Source organism: Diceros bicornis, chromosome 1 (assembly GCF_020826845.1).
Source record: "Diceros bicornis minor isolate mBicDic1 chromosome 1, mDicBic1.mat.cur, whole genome shotgun sequence".
In the NCBI taxonomy this organism is placed as follows: Eukaryota; Metazoa; Chordata; class Mammalia; order Perissodactyla; family Rhinocerotidae; genus Diceros; species Diceros bicornis.
The window spans coordinates 8,922,481-8,948,550 of record NC_080740.1 but is presented as its reverse complement, the minus strand read 5'-3'; the positions used below and the strand labels follow the sequence as shown (position 1 = coordinate 8,948,550).

Sequence of the window (26,070 nt, the reverse complement as noted above, 5' to 3'; positions counted from 1 at the left end):
TTTCATAAAATCAATCAACACCCTAGACAACTGTTATATACTCATCGTTACTTTTCTGTTTAGTAAAGATATCAATACTGTAATACATATAATCCTGATATATATATAGTGTACATGCAAATATGTTAAACAGCATATTTATACAATTTTAGCACCTTTAAAGTTTTAAAACATTTTTGTAAAGTGGATTCCAGTCTGCCAGCTGCTATAATTATAAATTCTGAAATCTACAAGTCTGTGAAAATAACCTAGACCCAAGTTGCACATGCTGCTTGCTGCCATATGCCCTATGTCAGTGACAAGTGGCAAAAAAAGATCTTGACAATCAATAGGAAAATATGCATGGCATGCAAAGAAAAAAGCTTAAGGTAGTTTTGCTACTACAGCTAGGTTCATGAAATAGGTCCTACTCACAGAACAGAGATCCTAAGCTTCATTCCCATATGTTATCATGCACAGAACATAATCATTTCATGCTGCAGGATGCAGCTTAATGCCTGGGGTGACAAGGATATATCCTAGAGAACTACTTTTGAGGTCGGAGCTAGCCACAGAATCTCCAACTTGAAAAGGATGTTAGAGATCATCTAGGTTCTCTTCTTTTACAAAGGAAACTGAGGCCTAAAGAGATTAAATAACATGCTACAAGTCATACATGTATTAAGTAGCAGATGAGGATCTAAAATTTCTAGCTTTGTCGTCCAATCCAATACTCTTTTTTTTTAGGCACTATGCTCCTTTAACAAAAAAATGGCATGGAGTCAAAACTCCAATACAATGGAAATATTTTAATTTTGAGTTTCACTCAAAACTCTATGAGTTTCCCTGTTGTACTGGACTTTTGCCTCATTCTAAGTTAGGGACCCAGATGTGATAAATGAATCATATTCGACTCAACTCAAAAGTTCAGATCTTTTTAGAATTTGTTTTTATGTAAGACTTTCTGTAAATTAAAGTTACCAAGCCTTAGTACATATTTCAACCAAATTGTCTAAGTGTAAAAAAATGCATTTCATACAATACAGACAAAATCCATCAGTACATCCTTTTTAAAAAAAAAAAACCTCTTTTTTAAATTTAAATAACTATTATCCTACCTGATCCCTTTTCTCCAGATGCAACCAGAAGAGGGGGCAAGCTGTCCTCATCATCAGGTAGAAGGCTAATCTTATTGCAAACATTCTTGTCAATACCACACAGTAACCTATAATCTGAAACACTAGCAATAGGTAAATTGCTGTTAACTAGGACACCAGTAGGACCAGATGGTTCCTCAATTTCTGCAAAAACATCATCATCTAGTGTAAAAGAACCAGAAGTAGATAACCCCTCAGTTCCTGTGTTTATAGGCAGTTTTTCCACAGATGGAACCTGAGAAATAGGACTCCGAATTATCTCGTTTCTTGTAATATCTCCTATCTCATTGTTTGGTTTTTCCACTGTAGGAGAAGGGGCATGATCCACTGTGTTTACCATCTGTAAAATATGGAATAAAAAAAACAAACCAGTTCATATTCTCTGTTCAACTGTGAAATGTTGATCTCTATAACCAAACTCATTTTTTTTTTTTTAAGATTTTATTTATTTATTTTCCCCCCAAAGCCCCAGTAGATAGTCGTATGTCATAGCTGCACATCCTTCTAGTTGCTGTATGCAGGACGCGGCCTCAGCATGGCCGGAGAAGCGGTGCGTCGGTGCACGCCAGGGATCCGAACCCGGGCCGCCAGCAGCGGAGCGTGCACACTTAACCGCTAGGCCACGGGGCCGGTCCACCAAACGTATCTTTTTAATAAGAATATATAAAACCAAAATGGGCTCAGAAATTCTTTAGAAGCCAAATTTCCAAAGAAATAGTACCATTTTACTTTTTTAAATTCAGAAGTATAAGGTTTGGCTTTGCCATAAGCTTGGGGTAGGTATTAATGACTTTAATTTTATAGACTGGAAACAAGAGGCAAGGCAAACTTCAGAATCCTTACCATATCACAACAGTGAGCAAGCTGAGTTCAACCCAAGGCTCTCCTTCTCATGATGGCCAAAAAAGCCTTGAGTGGGCAAGGGAGAGGAAAAGGGAGGAAGACTGGGAGGGGAGTGGGAGTGGTTGGGAAGCAGAGTGGTGAATATATGCCACAATAGTAACCACCTGGAAGAAATTACACCTCGGGTCTGCTTAAATGAAGCCCTTTATTTTTAGACTGGCCAAACCTGAGTGAATATTAAATGAGAACCATTTACGAACTCAAGTAATACTTACTAGCCTGTTCAGAGCTTTCATTTTGTTAAAATATTGATTAAGAGTAGAAGCTAGCTAAGAAACATACCTTTGGTAATTATGGCTATTTGTAAAATCCAGCTCATGAATTCTTATCAAAAAACAGTATATGTTTATATGGTATGTAAAACTAAACAGAGCAGGATACATATCCATCTTGCCTAATGTATGTACCCAGGATAAACCATGTAACTGGCACAGAGTAGATGCTCAATAAATATTGTTCAACGAATAAAAACATTCCTATTTCATGTATTAATACTTGCTTCTATGAGTATCTTGCTCCTTTACAATGAGAGTTCTTAGTGGGCTGGGATTCTATATTATCGTCTATTTAACACCTAGCACATTTTGTCAATGCAAACATAAGTATAACCATCAGATACTTTACTAAATGTTGGAAAATCATTAAACAACTATTAGTCTAAATTAAATTACTAAATCTCAGTTCTATATCCCTACACCAGTGGTTCTCAAAATGTGGTCCATGGATCCCTGGGTTCCCAAGATCCTTTCAGGAAGTCAGTGAGGCCCCAGGATTTTCTTCATATAATTTAACCAAACAACATATCACAACAGATTGAATACAGAAGCAGACGTGAGAATGTCTTCTATTAAGCTAGACATTAAAGAAATTTGCAAAAATGTAAAACAATGTTATTCCTCTCACTAAACTTTTGTTTTGAAATTTTTTCATAAAAATATTTCTATTAATATACAGTCATGCACTGCATAATGATGTTTCAGTCAACGATGGGCCGCATATACAGTGGTGGTCCCATATAATTAGTACCATATAGCCTAGGTGTATAGTAAGCTCTACCATCTAGGTTTGTCTAAGTACTGTAGGGGAGGAAGAAATTTTCCTCTACCCTTCTAGGTTCTTCTGGCTGGTCTAAGAATTAAATTGACATGAGACAGATTAACAGGACAAAAACAAAAGTTTAATAACATGTATCCACGGGAGAAACCCAGGAAAACTGAGTGACTTGCCAAAATGGCCAAAGCCCTCACCTTAACTACCATCCTCAGCTAACGACAAAAGATGATACTGGGGGTGGGGAGAGTCTGGGACTTCAAAGGGAAGGAGGGCAATTCACAGGTAGGTGAAAAGCAGCAAATTTGGAAAACAGGTGTTTTTTTGGCCACACAGAAACAGAAGAACACAGAGGGGAGCCCAACAAAGAGGCTTTTCTAGGTTCCTCCCTGTCTACCCTCTGGTTCATGTTGTGCTAAGGTGACAGCTCGCTTCCTGAGACAGGTTTTTTTAATCTGAATTCTTTTAGGCAGTTAAGGGGGAGGTAACAAGAAAAACTCTTGAGTTTTTTGTTTCTTAAAAATAATCAGCCTAAAATAATCCTGTTAAAAAGACACATTTTGGGGGCTGGCCCGGTGGTGCAAGCGGTTAAGTGCGCGCACTCTGCTGCGGCGGCCCGGGGTTCGCTGGTTCGGATCCCGGGCGCGCACCGACGCACTGCTTGGTAAGCCATGCTGTGGCGGCGTCCCATATAAAGTGGAGGAAGATGGGCACCGATGTTAGCCCAGGGCCGTCTTCCTCAGCAAAAAAGGAGGAGGATTGGCGGATGTTAGCTCAGGGCTGATCTCCTCACAAAAAAAAAAAAAAAAGACACATTTTGGGGTGGCAAATTTTGTTCCCCTTCAGTACACTCTATGATGTTCACACAATGGCAAAATCACCTGACAACAACGCATTTCTCAGAACATATTCCAGTTGTTAAGCGACACGACTATAATGAGTTTATCTTTTAATTAATTTAAATTTTTTTTCTCAATTTTAATTTTAATACAGTACTTATCAATAGGTAAAACTCACAAAACCTATAGCTCTTTGGGGGTTTTTAATAATTTTTAAGAGCATAAAGCTATCCTGAGACCAACAAGTTTGAGAATCATTGCCTTAAACTGACATTAAAAAAGGTAAAATCTAAAATATATTCACTACGTCATATATTTCTCATTTTAGGAAGCTCACAGTATTAAAAATAAGTACTCTAATAATCATATAAGGAATTATCTACAAAATAAAATTTTATTAAATTAACAAGTCATTCTTTAGATTCCTTACCAAGGGCATATCAGGTTGGGGAAGACTTAAGTCTTCAGAACACTTTTTACTTCCAGAAGATAATTTTGTTGTATCTGCAACTTCACCGTTGGGCAATATGCCATCTGCAAACCATACTCTCTTCTGTTCTTTGGAGCATAATCCTAGAATCAGGTAAAAAAGGAGAGCATTTTAATTTGGCATTATTGCAACGATTTAATACTAAATGGGTCAGGAAATGTTCCCAAAAACTTTTTGCTATCCATTGGCAAGCTCTGCCTTCTCAGGGTTTCAAAGGCCTAGAGAAATGCCCTTTTGTGATGCATAAACCCAGAGTGGAAGGCTTCTTCTAATTTTTGCAAAGGCAGGGGTGGCCCTGGGAATCACTACTCAGAAAAGGAGTGGACAGGAGCAGTTACACCTTAGAAGATGCAGGGGCAGGTTTAAAGCCAATATTATTAAGGCTACGTCTGTGAGTGTGGAGTGGAGACTGAATAAAATTTAAGGAAGAAGGCATTGGGGATGGGAAATAGACTAGACCAGAGCATGGCACATAAGCAAAGAAAAACATATGAAGAACAGAAAGAGTCATAAAAAAAGGAAACAGGATCACTTGTGCATCAGAGGTCACGTCTTACTTTTCATTTATTTAACAAGAGAAGCATGACATTTGGTTCTTATAATGTGGGTATTGAACTTTATTAAGTGATTATTTTCCTCCCATATTTGGATGAAATAACTAGATATCAGCATAAATATGTTCTCTTTTGTTATACAATAGCATCTACAAAGGAAGGTTATGAAAACTGCTGCCAAATGATTTTAGAACAACATAAAAATCAAAAGGATCAATATCTACCTTCCAGAACAGAATACAGATAACACTGAAAACACTGGGATCATATATAATTTTTGCAATATGGGTGTACATACTAAATAAGGTATCTTTTTTGTACTTGCAATACTTTTATAATTTAATAATTTAGAATGTTAATATTATGAGAATACATAAATATTTTTAAAAGCAAATTTATTTATCTTTAGAGTATAATATACAACCATATATGCTGAATCTCCTTAAGTTATAATGATAAATGGAAAATAGCTATTAAGTGAGAGAGAAACTAAAGTCCAAAATAATTGTCAGAAGTATATTAATTTGCCTTTAACTGGCATTTACTATTTTCTAGCATGTTACAGACTAATAGCTTATATTTAAAAATGTACATAGGCTTTACTCAAGATCCTAAATTACAACAGGTTGTAAAAAAGAACAGAGAGCCCAAACATTCGAAAACAGATTTAAAAAACATTTTTTATTGTGGTAAAATATACATTTAAAAATAGATTTTTAAGGAAAGGGAGATATGCCAGTTATCTACCTATTGTCTCTCAAACCCAAGCCCACCCGTCTGCACCATGCTCTTTGATGCCAGGCTAGAAGTCAGGAAAGTGCAACCCCCAAACCCCCTTGCTAGTTGGCTCAGGTCAGGTTCTGCCAATCGTAGGCACTGGTGGGAGACTGGAAGGTGGGAAGAGAAGGAATTCTTTCTGTTTCTAGGTCCTGCTAGGATTCTTGCAGCAGCAGCACCACCAGATACAGCTGCATGCCCCAGGATTTTCACTGCTTCCTACATCAACCCTGGAACATTCCTTCAGGCATCTGAGCACTAACCCTATGAGGCTCCTTGGTGGTTCTAACATTTGGCACTTGGTGTTCCCCCAGAGGTCACGGCACCAGCCACATGGTACCCCAGCGTCTGAATCCCAGGTCTGAGAACCAAGCACCTCCTGGTGCTCCTGCTCTGAGCTCTAGTAAGGCTGCCTTTCCCCTCTCGCTCCCCCAGCCCCAGGGCTGGTGGCTGCCTCCCGCAGTCACTCATCTCTGAGTCACCAGAGCGTGCTCTTTGTGCTCTTCCAGCCTTCTAACACACATATACAACCAGTCCCCATATTAAATCCCTTCTGATACCTAGTCTGCTTTCTCTTTTCTCACTAGACTCCGTCAACACTGGAAAATTCTATTTTAATAATTTATCTTTAGTGTAAGACACAGCATTTTCTCCTAGTTACCTTCAACACCTGGTTGTTTAAGTGCTGAGATTGGTAAAGTTGTAAGTGAAGTTACACTGGATGTGTGAGTCTCCTGAAGAGGCTGGATGGTGGCACATTCATCAGAACAATTAGAGTTAAGATTAGAACCAGTTGGACTCATCATCCTTTCAAAGGCCTGAGCTATAAAGGGAAAGGAATAATATTAAAATCTCAGATGTTTTTGAACTTCAAAGTAAATTATGATAAATATTCTATTTTGTATGTTGTAAGGAGCAAGAAATCAATGGCTAAGCAAGAAAAAGAAGTGGCACTTGGCAAAGATAATGTCCTTATTTTAGCTGGCAGCACTCCACTTCAGTATAAGCTACCAATTAGTTATTTCAATACTATATTTGGCATATGTTTGATATCTACTAAAGAAAATAATTGTTATTTATTATGACTGTCTCTGTTTTTGCCCTTGTACCCCGAGAGTCTATTTCTAACATAGTTCAGGGAGATTCCTTTAAGACATAACTCATATCACATCATTCCTCCATTTAAAATAAAATCCTTTAATGGTTTCCCAACTGGAGTGAAAATTTAAGTTGTTACGGTAGCTCACAAGACCCTACACAGTCTGCATCCCTACTTCCTCTGCCTTCCCAATTAGGCTGTCTGACCTCATCTCTCACTACAATCTCAACTCGCTCACTATGATCCAGCCACCCAGGCCTCCTTGTTCCTCAAAGAGTCAAGCAAGCACTCTCCTAGCTCAGGCTCTTTGCTCATATTGTTCTCTCTTTCCGGAATGTTTCTCCCACAGATACTCACATAGCTTTATTCTCTTACTTTTTTCAAGTCTCTGCTCACATATCATATTATCATAAGGCCTTACTATAACCACCCTATAAAAGATACTATGCCTCTTGCCATCAATCGGTTACTATCTATCCCTCTTACACTCTTCTATTCTCGTTTAGGATATTACCATCATCTGATAGTCTCTTTGCTTACTGTCCATTTCTCCCACATCCATAAGCTCCATGAGAACAGGGAGTCTATTTTGGTCTCAGCTGGAGCTCCAAAATGCAGAAAAGTGCCTGAACGTTGCTGAATGATTTTTCACCCAAATAACATGGAGTAGCACTGGTAGCTCTCCCTTCAGCATTTTTCCAAACTGATATGCTATAAACGCTGCCACTGCTAAAATAATCTTCCTCGAGTGCCACTCAGTGATAGCACTCTCACGAAATGGCTTCCACTAACCAAGTGAAATCCAAATATCTTACTCTGGGTTTCAAAGTAATTTCCAACTTGCCGCAAATCTACCGAACGGCACTAACACACATGCTTCCTTGAAACTTACACAGTCTCAGCACAACTTCCTCATTATCCACAATCTCTGTTCAAACTATCTTTTCTTCTAATCCTTCATGAAATTTGTCTTACAACCCCTGAGCTATCTTTCTCCTCCTATTTAATAACATTATTTTAAATGATCACTTCTACCATTTTCAACCCTAAAGCTGATGTTAACATAGCTTTTAGTTCTGTTTCTGGTGGTGCATAAATTAATGATAGAGAACCATAAATAAAATTACATGCTATAAGACGTCAAAACAGAATAAATAAAACAGATAACTAAATAAACAAAGCCATTCCAAAATATTTTCTTTGATAAACCAAAGCTTGAGCTCAATATCCTACCAAGTCTCTTTAATGACTAGATTTCTCCCCTCCGGATCCTTATAGTCAGAATATGTTTTAATGCTCATCCAAAAATCTGGCCTGTCAACTCAAATAATGTCTCAAATCTTCATGGCTGTTTTATTTATTTTTAAGTGGGTAGAGAGAGTTACATAGGAACTTGCTCTAATACTTCTGAATTCTAACAGGCTGCCTTGGCTAACAGCACCAGCAGTCATCTTCTAGGCTATTCAGAGAGCTTAAGAAAAAACAAAACAACTATAAGCACTTAAACTAACCTCTTGGTGAACAATGGTGGTAATATGGAAATATAAAAAGATGTACACTCTATTATCTTCCAGAGCAGAGGTCAACAGCAGGGAGTAAAGCAGCTTACCTCAGGCTAACAGACTCACATCAGAGCTTTTTGGAGAATTGCTGAAAAAATTTATCTTCATTCAAAAGAGAAAAACAAATTATTATCAGGTATTTATCTCCTGGCTAACAGGAAGCAGTGCCTGAGCTAGTGCACAGGCCTAGTCTTAAAAAGTCCCAAGTAATATTTGCTGGGAATCAAACTGTCAACAAATCTTTGAAAATGCCAAGAAGTACTCAAAACAACAAAAGTGTATTTGAGGGAAAAAACACACACACATAACTGTGAGAACTCAAATAAGACCACCAAGATTATTACTGATAATGGTAGCTAGCTAGGGAGCCAGAGAAACAACGGGAAACACATACAAAGAAAACTCTAAAAACTGAGAAGGGAAAAAAAATATGTGAGACAAAAATGTGCAAATAGTGTGGCAGTCCTATGAATTTATGTATAAAATCATAAATATTACTACCTTATCTTTTATTCTCATTTTAGGTTGTAATTTTCTAAAGGGTGGGAACTATTATCTTGCCTTATGCTATTAATATATAAGACTGAATACTATTTATTGGTAGGTATTCTATAAATGTTTAGATTAAGATGATGAGGATGACAATGATGATGACAAAAACAAATAGGCAGATGAAATGCAGCATTTAGGGACTTGGTACCTGTTAAAAGTTAATGAACTGCCACTCCAGAAACTGAATGCTTCCTTTCCAGACTGGTAGTATGAATTGTGAGAGTGGAACAAAAAGAGAAACCAAGCCTTGGGATGTCCCACCTAAGCCAGATAAGTCAACACTAGGTCCTCGCCTTAAGAAAATAAAGAAGTTTATCTTTGTCACAATTCAATTGTTTTTAAGATATATTCAATTACTAGAAGAAAATATGTTCAGTTAATACTCACCTTTACTAATAGTCTCATAGCAGACTATGCATACTCTTGCTTCCTTTTCTAGATACCACAGTTTACACTTCCTATTACAACAGACACCACAAAATACCTATAAAAAATAAAATATCAAATTTGGTTTTGTTTCAAGCATACTTATACCTACTGAAGTAAGTAAGGGGGAGGGGAAGCTCAAAATCTAATTAACCAAAGGCCATTTTTCTGATATAATTTTTCTAATCACCATAATCATAGGTAATTATTAAAATGATTCTCTTTTTTACTACTTAAATGAGGTTTCTGCAATTTAAAATATCTCTCTGACAAGGAGAATTCCTTTAAATCAATTCTCTTAATTGGAAGAACAAAAACTCTTTAACGAATAAGTTTATAATTTAAAAAGCTTTCTGCGGTTATTTAAAACTTTTAAAAGCAGAATACTATTTTTCTAAAAGAGTAGAGTTGATCTGAGACCAACATATGACTAAAAAATGCTGAATAAAAAATGCAATGTTATTTCTATAGGCAACTTTGAGTTTATAGATGATTAAGGCAGTCAAAGTAAAATGAGGTCTGCTTCGGTGTTCTGAATCTCGTAGAAGACAATGTGCTTTTTTTTTTTCCCAGTGTTTCCCTGGGTATTGATCACAACACTAGCTGCAGAGTGGTCTTGAAATTAAGTATTCAAGGACAAACGAGGATCCAGCTGAATTTGGACCACTGATGTGTTAACATTACAGAGATATGGAGATGCATTCTTAAGTTTCACAAACAAGTGTTCCTCATTTCCCAGTACTTAATACCCATGACAATGTGACATTTATTCGATTCTCAAGCAATCTGTAAAATGATGATGCTTTATATATTTCCATGTAGGTGAAAAACAATGATTTTAAATTATCATTTAAAAATTTAATCTTTTAACCAGCTATTAATCAGCTATTTTGTCACGTTAAATTTCATTTAAAATGTCTCAAAAGAACAAAAGACTTAAAGATTTTTATAACTTACTTTCCCACATGCTCGGCAGTGGTGTCGCCGTTTCGTAAAAGTAAATTTGACTTGACAGTTCATACAGTTTGGAGCTTCTGAATCAGGAACCCAAGTAGGTTGTTTCTGGCCCAAAACCAGGCCTTCTTTGCAAGTGTTTGCAGGGAGAGGCTCTTCGCTTGTAGTTACAAAACTGGCTCCACCTTCAACATTACTTTCTATATCAATGTAATTAGAGTTGAAGCCAACCTGAGGGTCAGTTGTAGAATCTGTAGAATCTGTTGGAACGATGGTATCTGCCACGCTGGGTTCACTCTCAGGCATATTTGGAACATCCGGCTTATTTGGTTCCTTTGAACTCCTTGCTCTTGATGGAATGCTAAACAATTGCTTAGGTCTGGCCCCTCCAACATGAACAGACTGACTATTAATATCAGAGACTGATAATTCATTCATCATCTCAGACTTACTGCTGGATAACCCTTGTTCAATTGTAACTGTACTTTTTTCCCCTAAAGAAAGGCCACCATTTTCTGTTGTATTTTGTTTATCCACTGTTTCACAAATCATATTAATACTAGGACTTTCCCCAGCAGCTCCTCCTTCAGCATTGAAGTATATGTTACTGATGTTCCCATCATCTAGGCCTTTCATATCCATCTGATTCATCTGAGATTTTGAGTCATTTACATTTTCTTCAAATGACTTTATGTTACTAGTCTGAAGATACTGTTCAGTCAGAAAGGCATCAAGTTCAGCATCACTAATTAGTGCACCACTTTTCATGCCTTCATCAATATTAAAGTAATCTAAGTCTTGCCCATCGATATCACTGCTTGAAAAAGTGAGACCTTTGCAACAATCAGGAGACTCTGGGGCATCAGCACCAGAAAGCTCCATTTGAGATTCTGCTGCTACAGAAGAACGGGTGTTATCAAGGGAATCCAAAGATTCAACTCTGATTACCATCTGGTGGGGATCTACCTTTCTATCTCCCATCTCTTCGATTAATGGCTGATGAACTATGTTTTTACATTTTTCCTGTTTCAAAAGATCAGTCTCCTTCAATGGCTCCTCACCTAGAATAACACTCTTCTGTATTTCTTTATGCAGAGTGACTGCATCTTGTATATTATCTTTATGTTCATTATGAGGTAAACAATCACCATGTGCTTTACTTTCAATTAATGATCCACACAAAGACCCAGGTACTACTGGAAGACAGGACAATGAGGAGTATGTATTTTCACTTGAAACATGTAAAGTTGAAGAGGAATCTTGGATTACATCTTTATTAAGATCTAAATTTCTTGAGTCTTCTTTTGCAGACTGTTTTATAAATATAGCAGTCCTATCTTCCTGAAAGGAAAAATCAGGTAATTTGAAATTTTCATCTCTTGAATTTGAATCATTTAAGCATAAATCTTCATTTTTTGGAAGTCTGCAAGGCAAAGCACTTGTGCTGCCTCCTTCTTTTAAACATTCTGTGGGAGCTATGGCTGCTACATGTATCTCCTCTTTTACCAAACAGCCATCAGCTTCTACTAATTCACATGGCTGGTTCTTGTATTGTAGGTTGTCCTTGGCATCAAATGTTTTGGAACTTTGTTGAGTCAAGGCAGATGATGTGTTAAAATTAACAACTGGTTCTAACCGATTAGAGATCTTTTTATCACGTAAATTTTCTTTTCCGATGTAATCACATGAATCTGAAAGTGCTGTATCCACTTTTATACCCAGTTCTTTAGTTCCACTGATTTCTCTATTTTGTAATTCAGAGTTGATGACATCATTCTGTTCCTTTCTGACAGCATCATTACCATGGTCTGTTGAAGAAACACAAAGAGTTTCTGACACTGAAGATAAATCCAATCCAATTAAAGAATCTGCACTAGACTTAAAATCATCTGGCAGTAATTTTTTAATATCTTCTTCACTATTAGTTACATGAACTAAGTTACCCATGTCGCTTATCAGATCACAAACAGGTTTACCACATCTTCCCATATACAAAGGCTGGATTTCATCTGAAGCGCCACCATCCACAGAAGAAAGGAGATCAAGTCCTGTTACATTTTTTTCACTCTGTATAGAAGTTAGTCCCTCAAGTGTTTTTTCATTCAGGAAAATCTGATTTGTTTCATAGCATGTTTCTGATGAGGCACAATTAATACATTGTTGATCCTTTGATAGCAGTGAAGTTAGTTGTGAGGAAGCCAACTCTGAAGAAACTGAACAGTGGTTAGAATCATATGCTTTTTGTGCATCTTGGAGATAATCTTGTTCGTCTAATTAAAACAGAGATACGATGTTATTCAGGAGACCCAAGTGAAAATTATTACAAAGATGTTTTCTAAGACTTCCAAACTAACTAAACTTTTTTTTTTTAGACCAGAGATAGATTACTCTCTTGCAAAATGGTAATAACCTCCAAAATTATTTTTATTTGAAGTACCTGGGGTTTTTACTGTTGTAAAATGATAGAAATTTCACTCAAAATAACTCAGTTGTACTCTAAAGGCAGACTACGGAAGAGGCGAAAAACGACCTAACTTCTTTATCCTGCCCTCCAGCTTCCTGGTCTTCATTCTAAGACGAGGAAACACAATCTCTCAGAGCAACGAAATACCCATTTATGTAGAGCTTTCCAGTTGCTTTTAGCTGGCTTATACGTTGGTTTTGGGTTTTCTTTTAGCTAAATTTGTATCTGGACAGAAACTTCTAGTTTCCCCCTATTTCTGGCTATTGGTTCCATTCAGCATAAGAATAAATTAACACGTTATAATGAAATAAGTGAACTTTTTACAAAAGATAACCATGTGACCAAAATTGAAACCAAATTTTGCTAAGTACTCTATAACTAAGATAACTGAATTACAGACATTTTAAAATTCCATTAGTGACAAAAATGAAAAACCAACAAACCTGGATTCTGTTCAAAATCATCAAGGAGTTTGTCTAAGTCACTGACTGCTGCTTTAAAATAACTGTCCATCCTACTTGCAGAGTTATTCAAAATTTAATTCTTGTATGCCTAAGAAATAAAAAATATGATAGTTCATTGAATTCTCTAATGTATAAATATTATGCCATCTATTGCATCCAAGAAACATACAGAACAGACACAAATAAAATTTAAGAGTATTGCTTTGAGGAATCTACGATTTAGTCGGGCAAATTGCCTCTATATGTACAAAAATGACATGAAAACCAACTCTACTGCCATAACATGCATATATAAACTATTGTAAATTTTAAAACACTTATCTAGGGGCCAGCCCGGTGGCTTAGCGGTTAAGTGCGTGCACTCTGCTACTGGTAGCCCGGGTTCAGATCCCGGGCGCACACTGACGCACCACTTCTGCGGCCATGCTGAGGCGGCGTCCCACACAAGCAACCAGAAGGATGTGCAACTATGACATACAACTATCTACTGGGGCTTTGGGGAAAAAAAGGGGGAAAAAAAAGAGGAGGATTGGCAATAGATGTTAGCTCAGAGGCGGTCTTCCTCAGCAAAAAGAGGAGGATTGGCATGATGTTAGCTCAGGGCTGATCTTCCTCACAAAAAAAATAAATAAATAAAACACGTATCTAAATAACTCATGGGTCAAAGAAGAATTCATAATTGAAAGCTAAAAATAGTTATAAGTACCATATATCAAATAATATAAAATACACTACATACAAATAAAAATACACATATAAAAACTATGAGATTCAGCAAAAGTCTTCAATAGATGCTTAGAGCCTTAGATGCTTATATGAGGGAAGAAAGATTGAACTAATAAGCTAACAGCAGAAATTAAAGAAATGGAAAACAAGCATAGAAGAGAGGTACAAGAAAACTAAAAATCAGTTTTATGACTAAATTAGATGAACCTCTGAGTTGTGGCAGGAATTCCACCAAATGAGCCTGAGACACCCTGAAGGAATCTATCAATGACTAATGAGATAATACCAAAAGGACACAGGAGCGAAGTTAAAGGGGCTCCCACTGGCTTAAATGGGACAACTGAACATCACATGAATGAAGACTACAAAGGACTGAACACAAATCAAACACATAAAAAACCAAGAGATCATCATGACACTACCACAAAAACACCACTCACTGGAGGGTTGCTAGCGCACTAACCCATGACCCTGAAAGTTGATACACTAAGGGAAAAGAGCCAAGAATTTATCCTGCCCTTTATTTACAAAATGTCCTTTAGGATAACAAAATAGTTGCTGAGGGAAAGTTCTTTAGATAAGAATTCCAGAGAATAAATATAAAGGATTTTAAATTCATTTAAAATTTTAAAAATCATCTCTTCACAGTCCCTAATGCAATAAATGGACTAGGTGATGACTATCAATGGATGTTAAAACTGTTAGATGAAAGGTCGGAGCAGAATTTTATAATAGTGGGATCAGGCCAACAGATCTGAATCTAGTTATCAATTTCACCATCAATAAATGTGGAAGAACCAAACACCATGTGCCTCATGTAGAAGATACAAGGGCCGGCCCAGTGGCGTAGTGGTTGGGTGCGCACACTCCGCTGTGGCGGCCCGGGGTTCGCAGGTTCGGGTCCCGGGTGCACACCAACGCACCGCTTGTCAAGCCATGCTCTGGCAGCGTCCCATATAAAGTAGAGGAAGATGGGCATGGATGTTAGTCCAGGGCCAGTCTTCCTCAGCAGAAAGGGGAGGATTGGCAACAGACGTTAGCTCAGGGCTAATCTTCCTCACAAAAAAAAAAAAAAAAAAAGAAGAAGAAGAAGAAGATACAGCATCACGTATAAAGTATTCCCACCTAAAAAATTTGAACATGAATCTATTCAGGCTTTTAGAACTAACCCCATGTTTGCAGGAAATTCAAACACAGAGGGGCAATTTAAATGATATCAAAAGAAAGCAATCAGCTGAATTCAGAAGGTGGAACACTCTACAGCAATGTTCCTCAAACTGTCTATGGTGAATGACCTTTCTTTTTTTAAACGTCCAATCTGTTGCAAACTATTACTTTTTAAAAAACTGCTACTTTTGTAAAACACAACAAAACAATACAAATTTTGCAATGATACATACAAAAAGATATACATTATTAAACATATTTGAATATAAATCTAACAAAATATATACAGGACCTATATGTGGAAAACTACAAAATACTGATAAAAAAAATCAAAGAAGATCTAAATAAATGGAGATATATTCCATGTTCATGAATAGGCAGATTCAATATTGTTAAGATGTCAATTCTTCCCAACCTGATCTCTAGATTCAATGCAATCCCAATCAAAATCCCCACAAACTATTTTGTAGGTCTCAGGACACTGATTCTAAAGTGTAAATGGAAAGGCAAAGGACCTAGAATTGCCAATATAATACTGAAAAACAAGAAGAAATTTGGAGGACTCACACTCTCTGATTTTAAGACTTTCAACACGGCTACAGTAATCAAGGCAATGTAGTATTTGCAAAAGAACAGACATACAGATCAACAGAACAGAACAGCAAGCCTAGAAATAGACCCACACAAATACAGTCAACTTATCTTTAACAAAGGAGCAAAGGCGATTCCAAGGAGAAAGGACAATCTTTTCAACTAGTGGTGCTGAGAAAACTGGACATCCCTATGCAAAAATATGAACCTACATACAGACATTACACCTTACATAAGAATGTGTTTAAAATGGATAACAGGGGCCGGCCCGGTGGCATAATGGTTAAGTTCGCACACTCCACTTCAGCAGCCTGGGGTTCACAGGCTTGGATCCCCGATGTGGACCTACACACTGCTCAAGTCATGCTGTGGCAGGTGTCCCACATATAAAGTAGAGGAAGACGGGTACAGATGTTAGCCCAGGGCCAATCTTCCTCAGCAAAAAGAGGAGGACTGGCAACCGGTGTTAGCTCAGGGCTAATCTTCCTCATCAAAAAAAAAAAAAATTAATTAAAAGTAAATAAATAAAATGGGTAACAGATCTAAATGTAAAATTCAACATTACAAAGCTTCTTGAAGAAAACATGAGCAAAAATCTACATAACCTTGGGTTTGGTGATGAGTTTTTAAATACAACACCAATGGCATGATCCATGAAACAAAACAGTTGATAAGTTGGACCTTATTAAAATAAAAACAACTTTTCTGAAAAAGACACGGTTAAGAGAATGAGAAGACAAGCCACAGACTGGGAGATAATATTTGCAAAACACGTATCTGATAAAGGATTTGTATCCAAAATCTACAAAGAACACTTAAAATTCAATAATTAGAAAACAAACAATCCAATTTTAAAAATGGGCAAAAGTTCTGAACAGATATCTCACCAAAGAAGACACAGAGTTAGCAAACAGGCATATGATAAAGCGCTCCACGTCATTTGTCTTTAGGGAACTGCAGAGTAAAACAATGAGATACCGTTTCACATTTATTACATGTAATGGCTAAAATCCAAAAACCTGACACCACCAAATGCTGCAAGGATGCTGAAAAGCAGGGACTGTCATTTATTGCTGGTGGGAATGCAAAATGGTACAACCACTTTGGAAGACAGTTTGGCAGTCTCTTACAAAACTAAACATAGTCTTACCATATGATCCAGTGATCATACTACTAGGTATTTACCAAACTGATTTAAAGATTTACGTCCACACAAGAACTTAGATCTAAATGTTTATAGCAGCTTTATTCATAACTGCCAAAATCTGGAAGCATCCAAGATGTCCTTCAGTAAGTGAATGGATAAATAAACTGTGGTACATCCACGCAATGGAATATTATTCAGTTATACAAAGAAATGAGCTAATAGGCCACAAAAAGACATGGATGAATCTTAAATGCATATTGCTAAGGGAAAGAAGCCAGTCTAAAAAAATCTACACACTGTACGATTCTAATTGTATGATATTCTGGAAAAGGTAAAAGTTCAGTGACAGTAAACACAGCAATGATTGCCAGTGGTTGGGGGGTGGGGTCTGAACAGGTAAAGCACAGTGGATCTTTTAGGGTGGTGAAACTATTCTGTAGGATACTACAATGGTGAATACAAGGTCAAGCATTTGTCAGTACCCACAGACCTTTATAGTACAAAGAATAAACCTCAATGCATGCAAATTTGAAAAAACTGTTTAGAAGGTGGGGGGATCTCAGAACGGAATGCAGAATGTGACAAAAAAGTCTAAATGTATTACAAATGTATAAAACAACCTTCCTGAAGGGGGTGGAGGAATAAAGTGCTACCTTTGGAAATGAGTGGAGTCTGTACGACTAAAGGCAAAAGGAACACAAGCATTTACTCTAGCTGATAGAGTTGTTTCCCATGGGGGTATGGGTTAACAATTCCGAACCATCATACATGTACACTGGAATTGAAATTAAGTAAATGGATGGCTGATATGGGAGCCAGGTTTCTCACTGTTGGAGGGGAAGGTTATAGATAAGCAAGGTGAGGAAGCTACAATGATCCACGTGGTAATGGATTTGAGTTGGAGACATCAGTATAAACTCATATTTAGCTTAATATGGATGCAGATGGTTACACATCTGTGCTAATATTTTATCTGAAATATTTATAGATGTTAGTATAAACACATATATCTCTTGTTCTGTCAGCTGAGAGGGCCTAGGAGCAAGGCATCCCAGTGGCAACAAGCACATTTAGCACCCAGATCTTGGTTTCCCCAACAAAAGGAACCAAGGCTCCTTGGAGAAACAGCTGATTCTAAGATTGGGGTGGGAAATATACACGCTCCAAGATGAACATGGAGCTCCTTGTAAGGCCAGAAAGAAAGTACAAGTGCGCGTGCGCGTGCATACACACAGACAATGAAGGAGGTATGTCAAAGGGATACGGAGCCAACCAAAAGAGCTCCCAAGGACCAAATTGGAACAACCTGAACAATAAAATAAATAAAGTAATACTGGATTATAACCCAAAACATAAAAAAAATCTGAGGTCATACTGAGATAAATAAAGGGGAACAAATCTCTCATGCAGAAAATTCCAAATAATTTATTTAGATACTTTGCTCTCAAGGAAGTGGAACATAACTCTCCACTCCTTAAGTGTGTGCAGCACACAGCAACTTTCTTCTAAAGAGTACAGTATGGAAAGGGAGAAAAAAAGAAAATAACTTCACAGTGGAGAAACCTGACAAACACTACCTCAAGCCAGGGGATCAAGGTTAACACCAACAGTGGTAAGTCATGTTGATGCTATGTAGCCTGGATATGACGTGAAGAGAATGGCACTTTGCTGTCTTCCTCCCAAAACATATTATTACCCCAATCTAATCACGAGAAAAACATCAGACAGATCACAACTGACATTCTACAAAATACCTGACTAGTAATCTTCAAAACTGTCAAGAGAATCAAAAACAAACCATGTCTGAGAAACTGTCACAACCAAGAGGAGCCAAAGGAGAAAAGACTACTCAGTGTAACGTGGTATCCTAGATGGGATCCGGGAACAGAAAAAGCATAATAGCGAAAAATTGAGGAAATGTGAATAAAGTTTGGACTTTAGTTAATAATAATGTATCAATATTGATTCATTAAACACCACAAATGTACCATATTAATGTAAGATGTAATAATAGGGAAACTGGGTGTGGGAACTTTCTGTACTATCTTTGCAATAATTCTGTAAATCTAAAACTGTTCTAAAATAAAAAGATTATTTTAAAAAATGAAATCAAGGCATTGGAAAATAAACTTGAGAAAATATCCTTGAAAGTAGAACACAAAGAAAGAGAAGGAAAACATGAGAAAAGATTAGAAAACTAGAGTCAATCTAATGAGGTTCAATATTCAAATAACAAGAAGTCCAGAAAGAAAGTGCAGGCGGAGAAAAGGAAGAAGTTGTCAAATAAAATACTTCAGAACTGAAGGATATGGTCTCCAGGTGGAAAGGGTCCATTTAGGGCCCAACATAATGAATGAAAAACCCTTACCAAGCCACATCATTGTGAAATTTCAGAACACCTGAGTGGTTTAAGGGACGATCACCCATTTCAGACGGCAATCTACATTCCTCATCTTTCCTTCCCCCCCACCTCTCCATCCCATCCTGCTCTTCTTTTCTCTTTTCTAAAGCACTTATTTACTTGATGACCTTCTAACATTTTGTATAATGTATTTATTAAATTTGTTGTTTACCATCTGGAACAACTTCTCCCTCCAACAAATTTAAGCTCCAGGAGGGTAGGGATCTTGTATTTTTGTTTACCCATATATTCAAAGTATCTTGACCAGTGCCTGCCACATAAAATGTGCTTAACACATACTTTGTGAACAAATATAAAAGTTTTCAGAGAGAAATAACAGGTCACATACAAAGGACTGATTATCCAACTTAGTATAGACTTTTCAACAGCAACACTAGAAGCTAGAAGACAATGGAACCATGCCTCTAAAATTCTAAAAGTAAATTATTTACAACCTAGAATTCTATACTCAGTTCAGCTATCAATCAAGTGTGAGGGTAGAATAAAAACACATGTTCAGACATGTAAAAATCCCCAAAATTTGCCTCCCATTCAGTCTTTCTCAGGAAGCTCCTAGAAGATGTACTCTACCAACATGAGAGACACACCATAAAAAAGGAAGACCTGAAATCCTGGAAAGAGGCTATCCAACACAAGGGAGAGACAAATGGCATTCACAGATGATGGTGAAAGGACACTCTAGGAAGACAGCTGTGCAACAAGCCTAGAGGGTAACCCATCAAGAAGAATGCAGGGTAACAGACCATTACAGGAAAGATGTTGCAAGACAAACATAGATTATCTGATGGGTTTCAATCTACCAAAAGGAGATTTACATATCTTGTCTGAAGGGTTGTTAATAGATTAAATAAAAGATATAAAAGATACATTAAAAAGATATAAAACAGGGGGCCGGCCCCATGGCAGAGTGGTTAAGTTTGCATGCTCTGCTTTGGTGGCCTGGGGTTTGAAGATTCGGATCCCGGGCATGGACCTATGCACCGCTCATCAAGCCACGCTGTGGTGGCATCCCACATACAAAATAGAGGAAGATGGGTACAGCTGTTAGCTCAGGGGCCAATCTTCTTCACCCAAAAAAAAAAAAAGGCATAAAACATACTTTTATAAAGATACAAGAAAGATACATAAAAGAACGAAGATAATTTTTAACTCCAGGAAAAAAAATTATGTAAGAATGGAAATATCATCACAATATACTACCTGGTTCAGCTGTACACAATATTTATACAGTTAAATAATGTGAACACTAACAATTTAACTAAAAATTGACATATAACTAATTTGCAAATATAGAGGAGGGGTGAAGTGCAGTGTTTAAAGGTGGAGGTTGGTGTAACAAACCTAAACTCCCATCTTCTATAATAGGAAATTGGTAAATAATATCTAAAACTGTGGTAGGATGGGGGTAGGGAGGGGAAACAGCTGTTCAAGTAAGCATGTTATTTAACAACCTAGATGTGAGGGCCGGCCCTGTGGCGTAGTGGTTAAGTGCGCGTGCTCCGCTGCTGGCGGCCCGGGTTGGGATCCTGGGTGCGCACTGATGCACCACTTCTCTGGCCATGCTGAGGCCGCGTCCCACATACAGCAACTAGAAGGATGTGCAACTATGACATACAACTATCTACTGGGGCTTTGGGGGGACAAAAAAAAAAAAAAGGAGGAGGATTGGCAATAGATGTTAGCTCAGAGCTGGTCTTCCTCAGCAAAAAGAGGAGGGTTGGCACGATGTTAGCTCAGGGCTGATCTTCCTCACAAAAAAAAAAAAAAAACCATATTAAAAACCTAGAGGTGAAAAAGAGTTGAGCCACTGACTCTGGAACAGCCTTTCTCAACAAGGGTTCTGTGAAAGAACTAATAAGCCTTAATGCCTTAAGGCATCCACTTGATGTAATGAATTAACTTCTCTCCCATGCATCTAAAGTGTTAATAGTTATAAACATCCTCGAGCAAAGTGAGAAAACAGTTACTCAAATCATTTTCTGTGTTTTGTGATTCCAATAAGGAATGCTGATTGAGCAAGTCTGCTTCAACAGAGTGGGATTCAGGGGAGAGAAGCACTGGGGTAGAAGACTATTATTTTTCCTTTAAGTCTTGTAGTATGATTTGAATCTTTAAATTATGTACAGCTATCCCTTTGATAAACATAAACATTATATTAAAAAAATATATAATAGCAAAAAGTAGTAAAGGAACTCTGAATACAGAACATATAAAAAAATAATAAAGCACAGGAACTGAAAGGTCTAGAAATAGTTTCTCATTAGAAAAAGCTACAGAATTTTTCTAAAAAATTATGGGATTCATTGAATAATATCTATTTACAGACTATCTCTATCTATATAGCAATGTACTACTAAGTATGATGTTATTTGAGGCACCTAAAAAGATATATAAAAGGTAAGATAAATAACAATAATATAATCCAACAATTTGTAAAAGGTATGACAATGCAAATACTGTGCATCAAAACCTTTTAACATGAAATCTTAAACTGCACATACTTCCCACTTCCATTAAACAAGATGTACTTATTGTGCCAGTAACCTACCCGTATAGTAGAAGACACATAAGATAAATAAGATATACTCCCTATTGTAAAGAAGTTTATGTGTATATATGATAACCTGTTTTAGGTAATATTTTTCCTCACTTGGCCATTTATGTACTCTCAGATTTACAAACAAATATTTGCAATATTTACAAAAAATGGTTTTGAAAATTCTCTTCATGATTTAAAAAAAAACTGGCAGCAACATGGAACATTAATCAGAAAACCAATAGTAAGGAGACTCCTAAAATGGTTAAAGTGAGAGATGATGAAGGCCTTTGCAGGGCAGATGGAAACGAGATCGATATAAAGCGGCTAAAGAATGGGAACGTTTGGAGAGAGCAAGGGAGAAAGCTAAGATCACTGCCAGGTTCCCATCATGGGAACCACCATGGGTAGATGGTGGTACCACTGACCATGAAGGCAATACAGGAGGAGCAGGACTGAGGGAAAACATGAGTTCACGTTGGACTGTTGTCTGAAGTACCTTGAGAACATCCTGGGGGAGATGTCCAATAGGCAGTTGAATATAAGATCTGGAATGCAGGAGAGAAGTCTGAGAGAAAGATTTGGGAATTGGCAGCACACAGCTGTTAATGGATGAGAGCACCTAGGAAGAGAATATAGAAGAGAACAAGAGCCTGACATCAGATAACCAAAGAGCACAACCAGTGTTCTAAAGCCACTCTGGATAAAACCTTTCCTGGAGATGTATGTACTTCTATAGAAAAATATCCAATAACGTTAAAAAACAAAAAATCAAATTGTAAAACTGCACGTATAGTACAAACCCATTTTTACAAATAAGTTGTTAAAAAAAAAAAAGTATTAGCAAAGGCCCAGGAAAAAAAATAGAGAGAAGAAAACACCAAACTGTTAATAATGGTATCTGAGATTATGTAAGCCTTTCACATCTACACTACATCTCTACAGTATTTTAATTTTCTTTTAACAAAAATGTACTATTTTGTAAACAGGAAAAAAGAAAGATAATTTTGTTCCTTTCCTTAAAAAATTATAGCATGTATTCTTACAATATAAAAAAGATAATAAAAATCTGTTAGAAAATACTTGGACACTGGACTATAAATGGGCAAATAATATGAGCACACCACCAGTCTGATTATGCAAAAACGTTCAATGCACAATCTGCACAAAGTAATGTGAATTAGAACATACACCACTTGTTGCCTACTAAATCAGAACATAATTTTTTTAATAATAAAAGTACTTAATGTTGGTAAGGGTGCCATAAAAAGCATCTCAGACACTTCTGACAGGAAGTAAACTGGTACACTCTCTCAGGAAACAATCTGACAATATATATCAAAAAGATTCCCAACATTTGATCTAACAATTCTCTTTTTAAAAATTTAAGAATATAATCCAAACACCTGAAAATATGCGGACAAAAATATTTTGCCAAATCATTAATTGAAACAATCTAAACACCAACATTAGGACACGAAGAAAATTATGCAGGCATCAAAAATAATGTTTACATCTAACAAAAAAAAATTGTTTTTTAAGTACATACTCTGAACTAGCAATTCCACTTCTACAGAAACACTAGCACTTGTGCACAAGAACACATCACAAAGAACTTTCAATGTTGCAGTGTCTGTAATAGTATAAAACTGCCAAGAACCTAACAGCTCATCAATACAAGAATGATGTATGAGCTTTCTCAAACTGGGCTCTGAGGACCCCTGGAAAACCTCAGGAGCTTTTTAGGGAGTATGTGAGGTCCTTCCTCTTCCAAATACCTATCTGTGCAAAGTTGGATTTTCTTAATATGCTTCAGCCTAAACAAAACAGCACACGAGATTGAAGGGAGAAGCAAATATGAGGATCCAGCTGTCTTCTATAATGCCAGACATGAAAGCGATCTGCAAAAATATAAAACAATGCCACCCTTCTCAGTAAATTTTTTAAAAAAATAGTTACTTTTCAAAAATATTATTTAATTTGATATAAAATGGGTTTACTATTGTTATTTTTAATGAATAAATGAAAATTTTAAAATTTTCTGAGTTTTAATTTCTAAAAAGGTAAGTATACTGCATTAGAAAACAAAAACTGTTAGTCCTCAATAATTTTTAAGTGTGTAAAGGGACCCATCGGGTTAAATAAACTGTGATACCATCATATTATGTAACATTATTATTGGGGATAATAATTAAATGGGAATTTAGCTTTATCTGTAACGGAACTGTTTCCAAGGATATTTTGCTCATGTCTTACCTGTGTAATCAAAAATCATAAAAGTTACGTTCATGAAGTTTTGGGGAAAGGCTTAAAATATAATTTCAAGCTACAAAAGCAGGCAATCCAACTGTATATAAAATCTCATCATCTTCATTAAGAAAATGCCATGGAAAAAAAGACTCAAAAGTCAAAATATTAACTGTGGTTGATTACCTTTCAGTGCTGGAATTATAGTAATTTTTCCTTATTCTTTATTATATTTAAAAAAATTTTTGGACACTAAGCATGCAGTTTAATATCCAGGGGAGAAACAAAGGAAGAAATCAGATGAAAAATTACATACAGTTCTACTGGGTCACACCATTAAACTTCTGCCAATTCAAAAGACAACAAGCTCAAAATAACAAATGGAGGAACCTAACTCGACCAACAAATTGCCTATTTTGTTAAATGAAAAAGATTAATCAAATCTCTGGGCTAGTTTCCGTACAAGTCAAACTAACAAGAACACTCAGTCTAGAATATAATAATTTGCAATTACGGTAGTACAAATAAGTTAACAGCGAAAAGTTAGGTCACCTTTTAGAATTTTTCCAAGGTACCTAAGGAAAGGTAGTGGGAAGGAAGACGATCGCATCTCTCTGGTCTAGAACGATGAGAGAACGCATCGGTGCGAGAAGGGGCTTCGCGAGAGCACGGGCGGCGATGACAGACCCGTCTGCGGGGGCCGAGGCCCCTCCGCGCCGAGGCTACCGCTCCGCAGGCGCGACCGTCCCCTCCCGCGGGCGCCGAGTCCCCTCCCGCAGGCGCAGCCCCTCCCCCGGCGGCACAGGCCGCCCCGGGCGCCGCTACCCCGCGACGCCGAGCGCTCGGGCGGCCCGCGTGGGTGGGACCCGGCAAACAGCCGCCGAGATTGCCCTCCCTGCTCGGGCCCGCCCTCCTGGCTCTACCGACGGGACGCGCGGTTGGCGGGTCGTGATTCCCCGGCCAGCTCCGGGGGCGCGGAAAAGGAACCGGTCAGGGGCCCTGGAGGAAGGGGAGGGCCCGACCCGGCGCCCAGGCCGGCCGGTCCCGCGGCCACCTCGCCCCCTCCGGAGGGCAGCAGGGGTGAGGAGAGGCCAGGATGTCTGTTACGGGCCGCTCTTACCTCCCCGCCCACTGCGAAGCTCTCTGGCGACTTGACGCGACCCCCGCCCGGAGTCCCGGGACTGCGCGGCGGCGGCGGCTCCGCGTTTGTTTTCCCCCGCAAACCCCGAGAAAACAGACGGCGCAGGCGCACAGGAGGCTTTCCTCGGCTCACACGCCCCCTCCCTCCGCGCCTGCGGCCTCCCCCGGCCCGAGGCGCCTGCGCGCTGCGATGCCCGGTCCGAGGCTGGGGCGCCGGGCTTCTTACCGGAAGTGCCTGAGAAGGTTCGGGGGTGACGGAAACTCCCGAAGATCGGCCTTAGAGGCGACTCGGTTTCCCACTAGACGCGGTGGAGCCGAACTCGGGAGGCGGTGCGCGCCAGTGTCCGGCTTCCTTCGCCCTTCGCTGACCTGGACGCAGCTTCCCCCGCCCCAGCCTCTGCGTCCGCGGAGCCGGTGGGCGCTCCGGCCTGTACCGGACACGCCCACCTGCCGGGCAGCTGACCAGGCCCGCTCCCCGCGCCGCTGCCCTCCCCGAACGCCTACCGTTTTACTTCAGACGGGCCTTACAACCCGTCCCTCTCCCCCGGCAGCAGCGGAAATGCTCTCAACCCACCCCGGGCTTCAGGCCCTCCAGCTGGCCATTCCCAACGGCCCTGCCCTCCGTCTCGTGGCTGTAGTTCTGCTTTCGTAAACGGGCCACGAGAACAGCTGCCGCCTCTGTCTGAAAACAAAGGCCAGCTCATCTGATGGAGAAATAAAATGCCGCTCACGTGATGTACATTTGTGCTTGTGGAGCTTGACTATTTTTACCACAAGATCCTATACGGTTAAAGGAGGGAAGAAGAGACATCCGTGTGGGATCA

At 38.4% G+C, this 26,070-nt stretch overlaps 1 protein-coding gene across 8 annotated transcripts in view; it reads right to left on the bottom strand.

Annotated features, from left to right (window-relative positions):
* ZFYVE16 (zinc finger FYVE-type containing 16) overlaps positions 1-25,645 on the bottom strand; it is a 47,469-nt gene extending 21,824 nt beyond the window's left edge. The window contains exons 1-8 of one of the 8 annotated variants that reach the window (XM_058570002.1): positions 24,659-24,788; positions 23,638-23,760; positions 13,250-13,358; positions 10,346-12,612; positions 9,350-9,446; positions 6,411-6,572; positions 4,359-4,501; positions 1,098-1,476 (exon numbers count right to left, since the gene is read on the bottom strand). In XM_058570002.1, the coding sequence (XP_058425985.1) occupies positions 1,098-1,476; positions 4,359-4,501; positions 6,411-6,572; positions 9,350-9,446; positions 10,346-12,612; positions 13,250-13,319 (3,118 nt within the window). In that variant the 5' untranslated portion in view covers positions 13,320-13,358; positions 23,638-23,760; positions 24,659-24,788. Of the gene's footprint in view, positions 1-1,097; positions 1,477-4,358; positions 4,502-6,410; positions 6,573-9,349; positions 9,447-10,345; positions 12,613-13,249; positions 13,359-22,358; positions 22,482-23,637; positions 23,761-24,658; positions 24,789-25,226; positions 25,332-25,472 lie in introns of those variants that run through there. The other 7 variants (XM_058570246.1, XM_058570164.1, XM_058569692.1 and 4 more) reach the window with 7 other exon arrangements.
* Between the last annotated feature and the right edge of the window lie 425 nt (positions 25,646-26,070).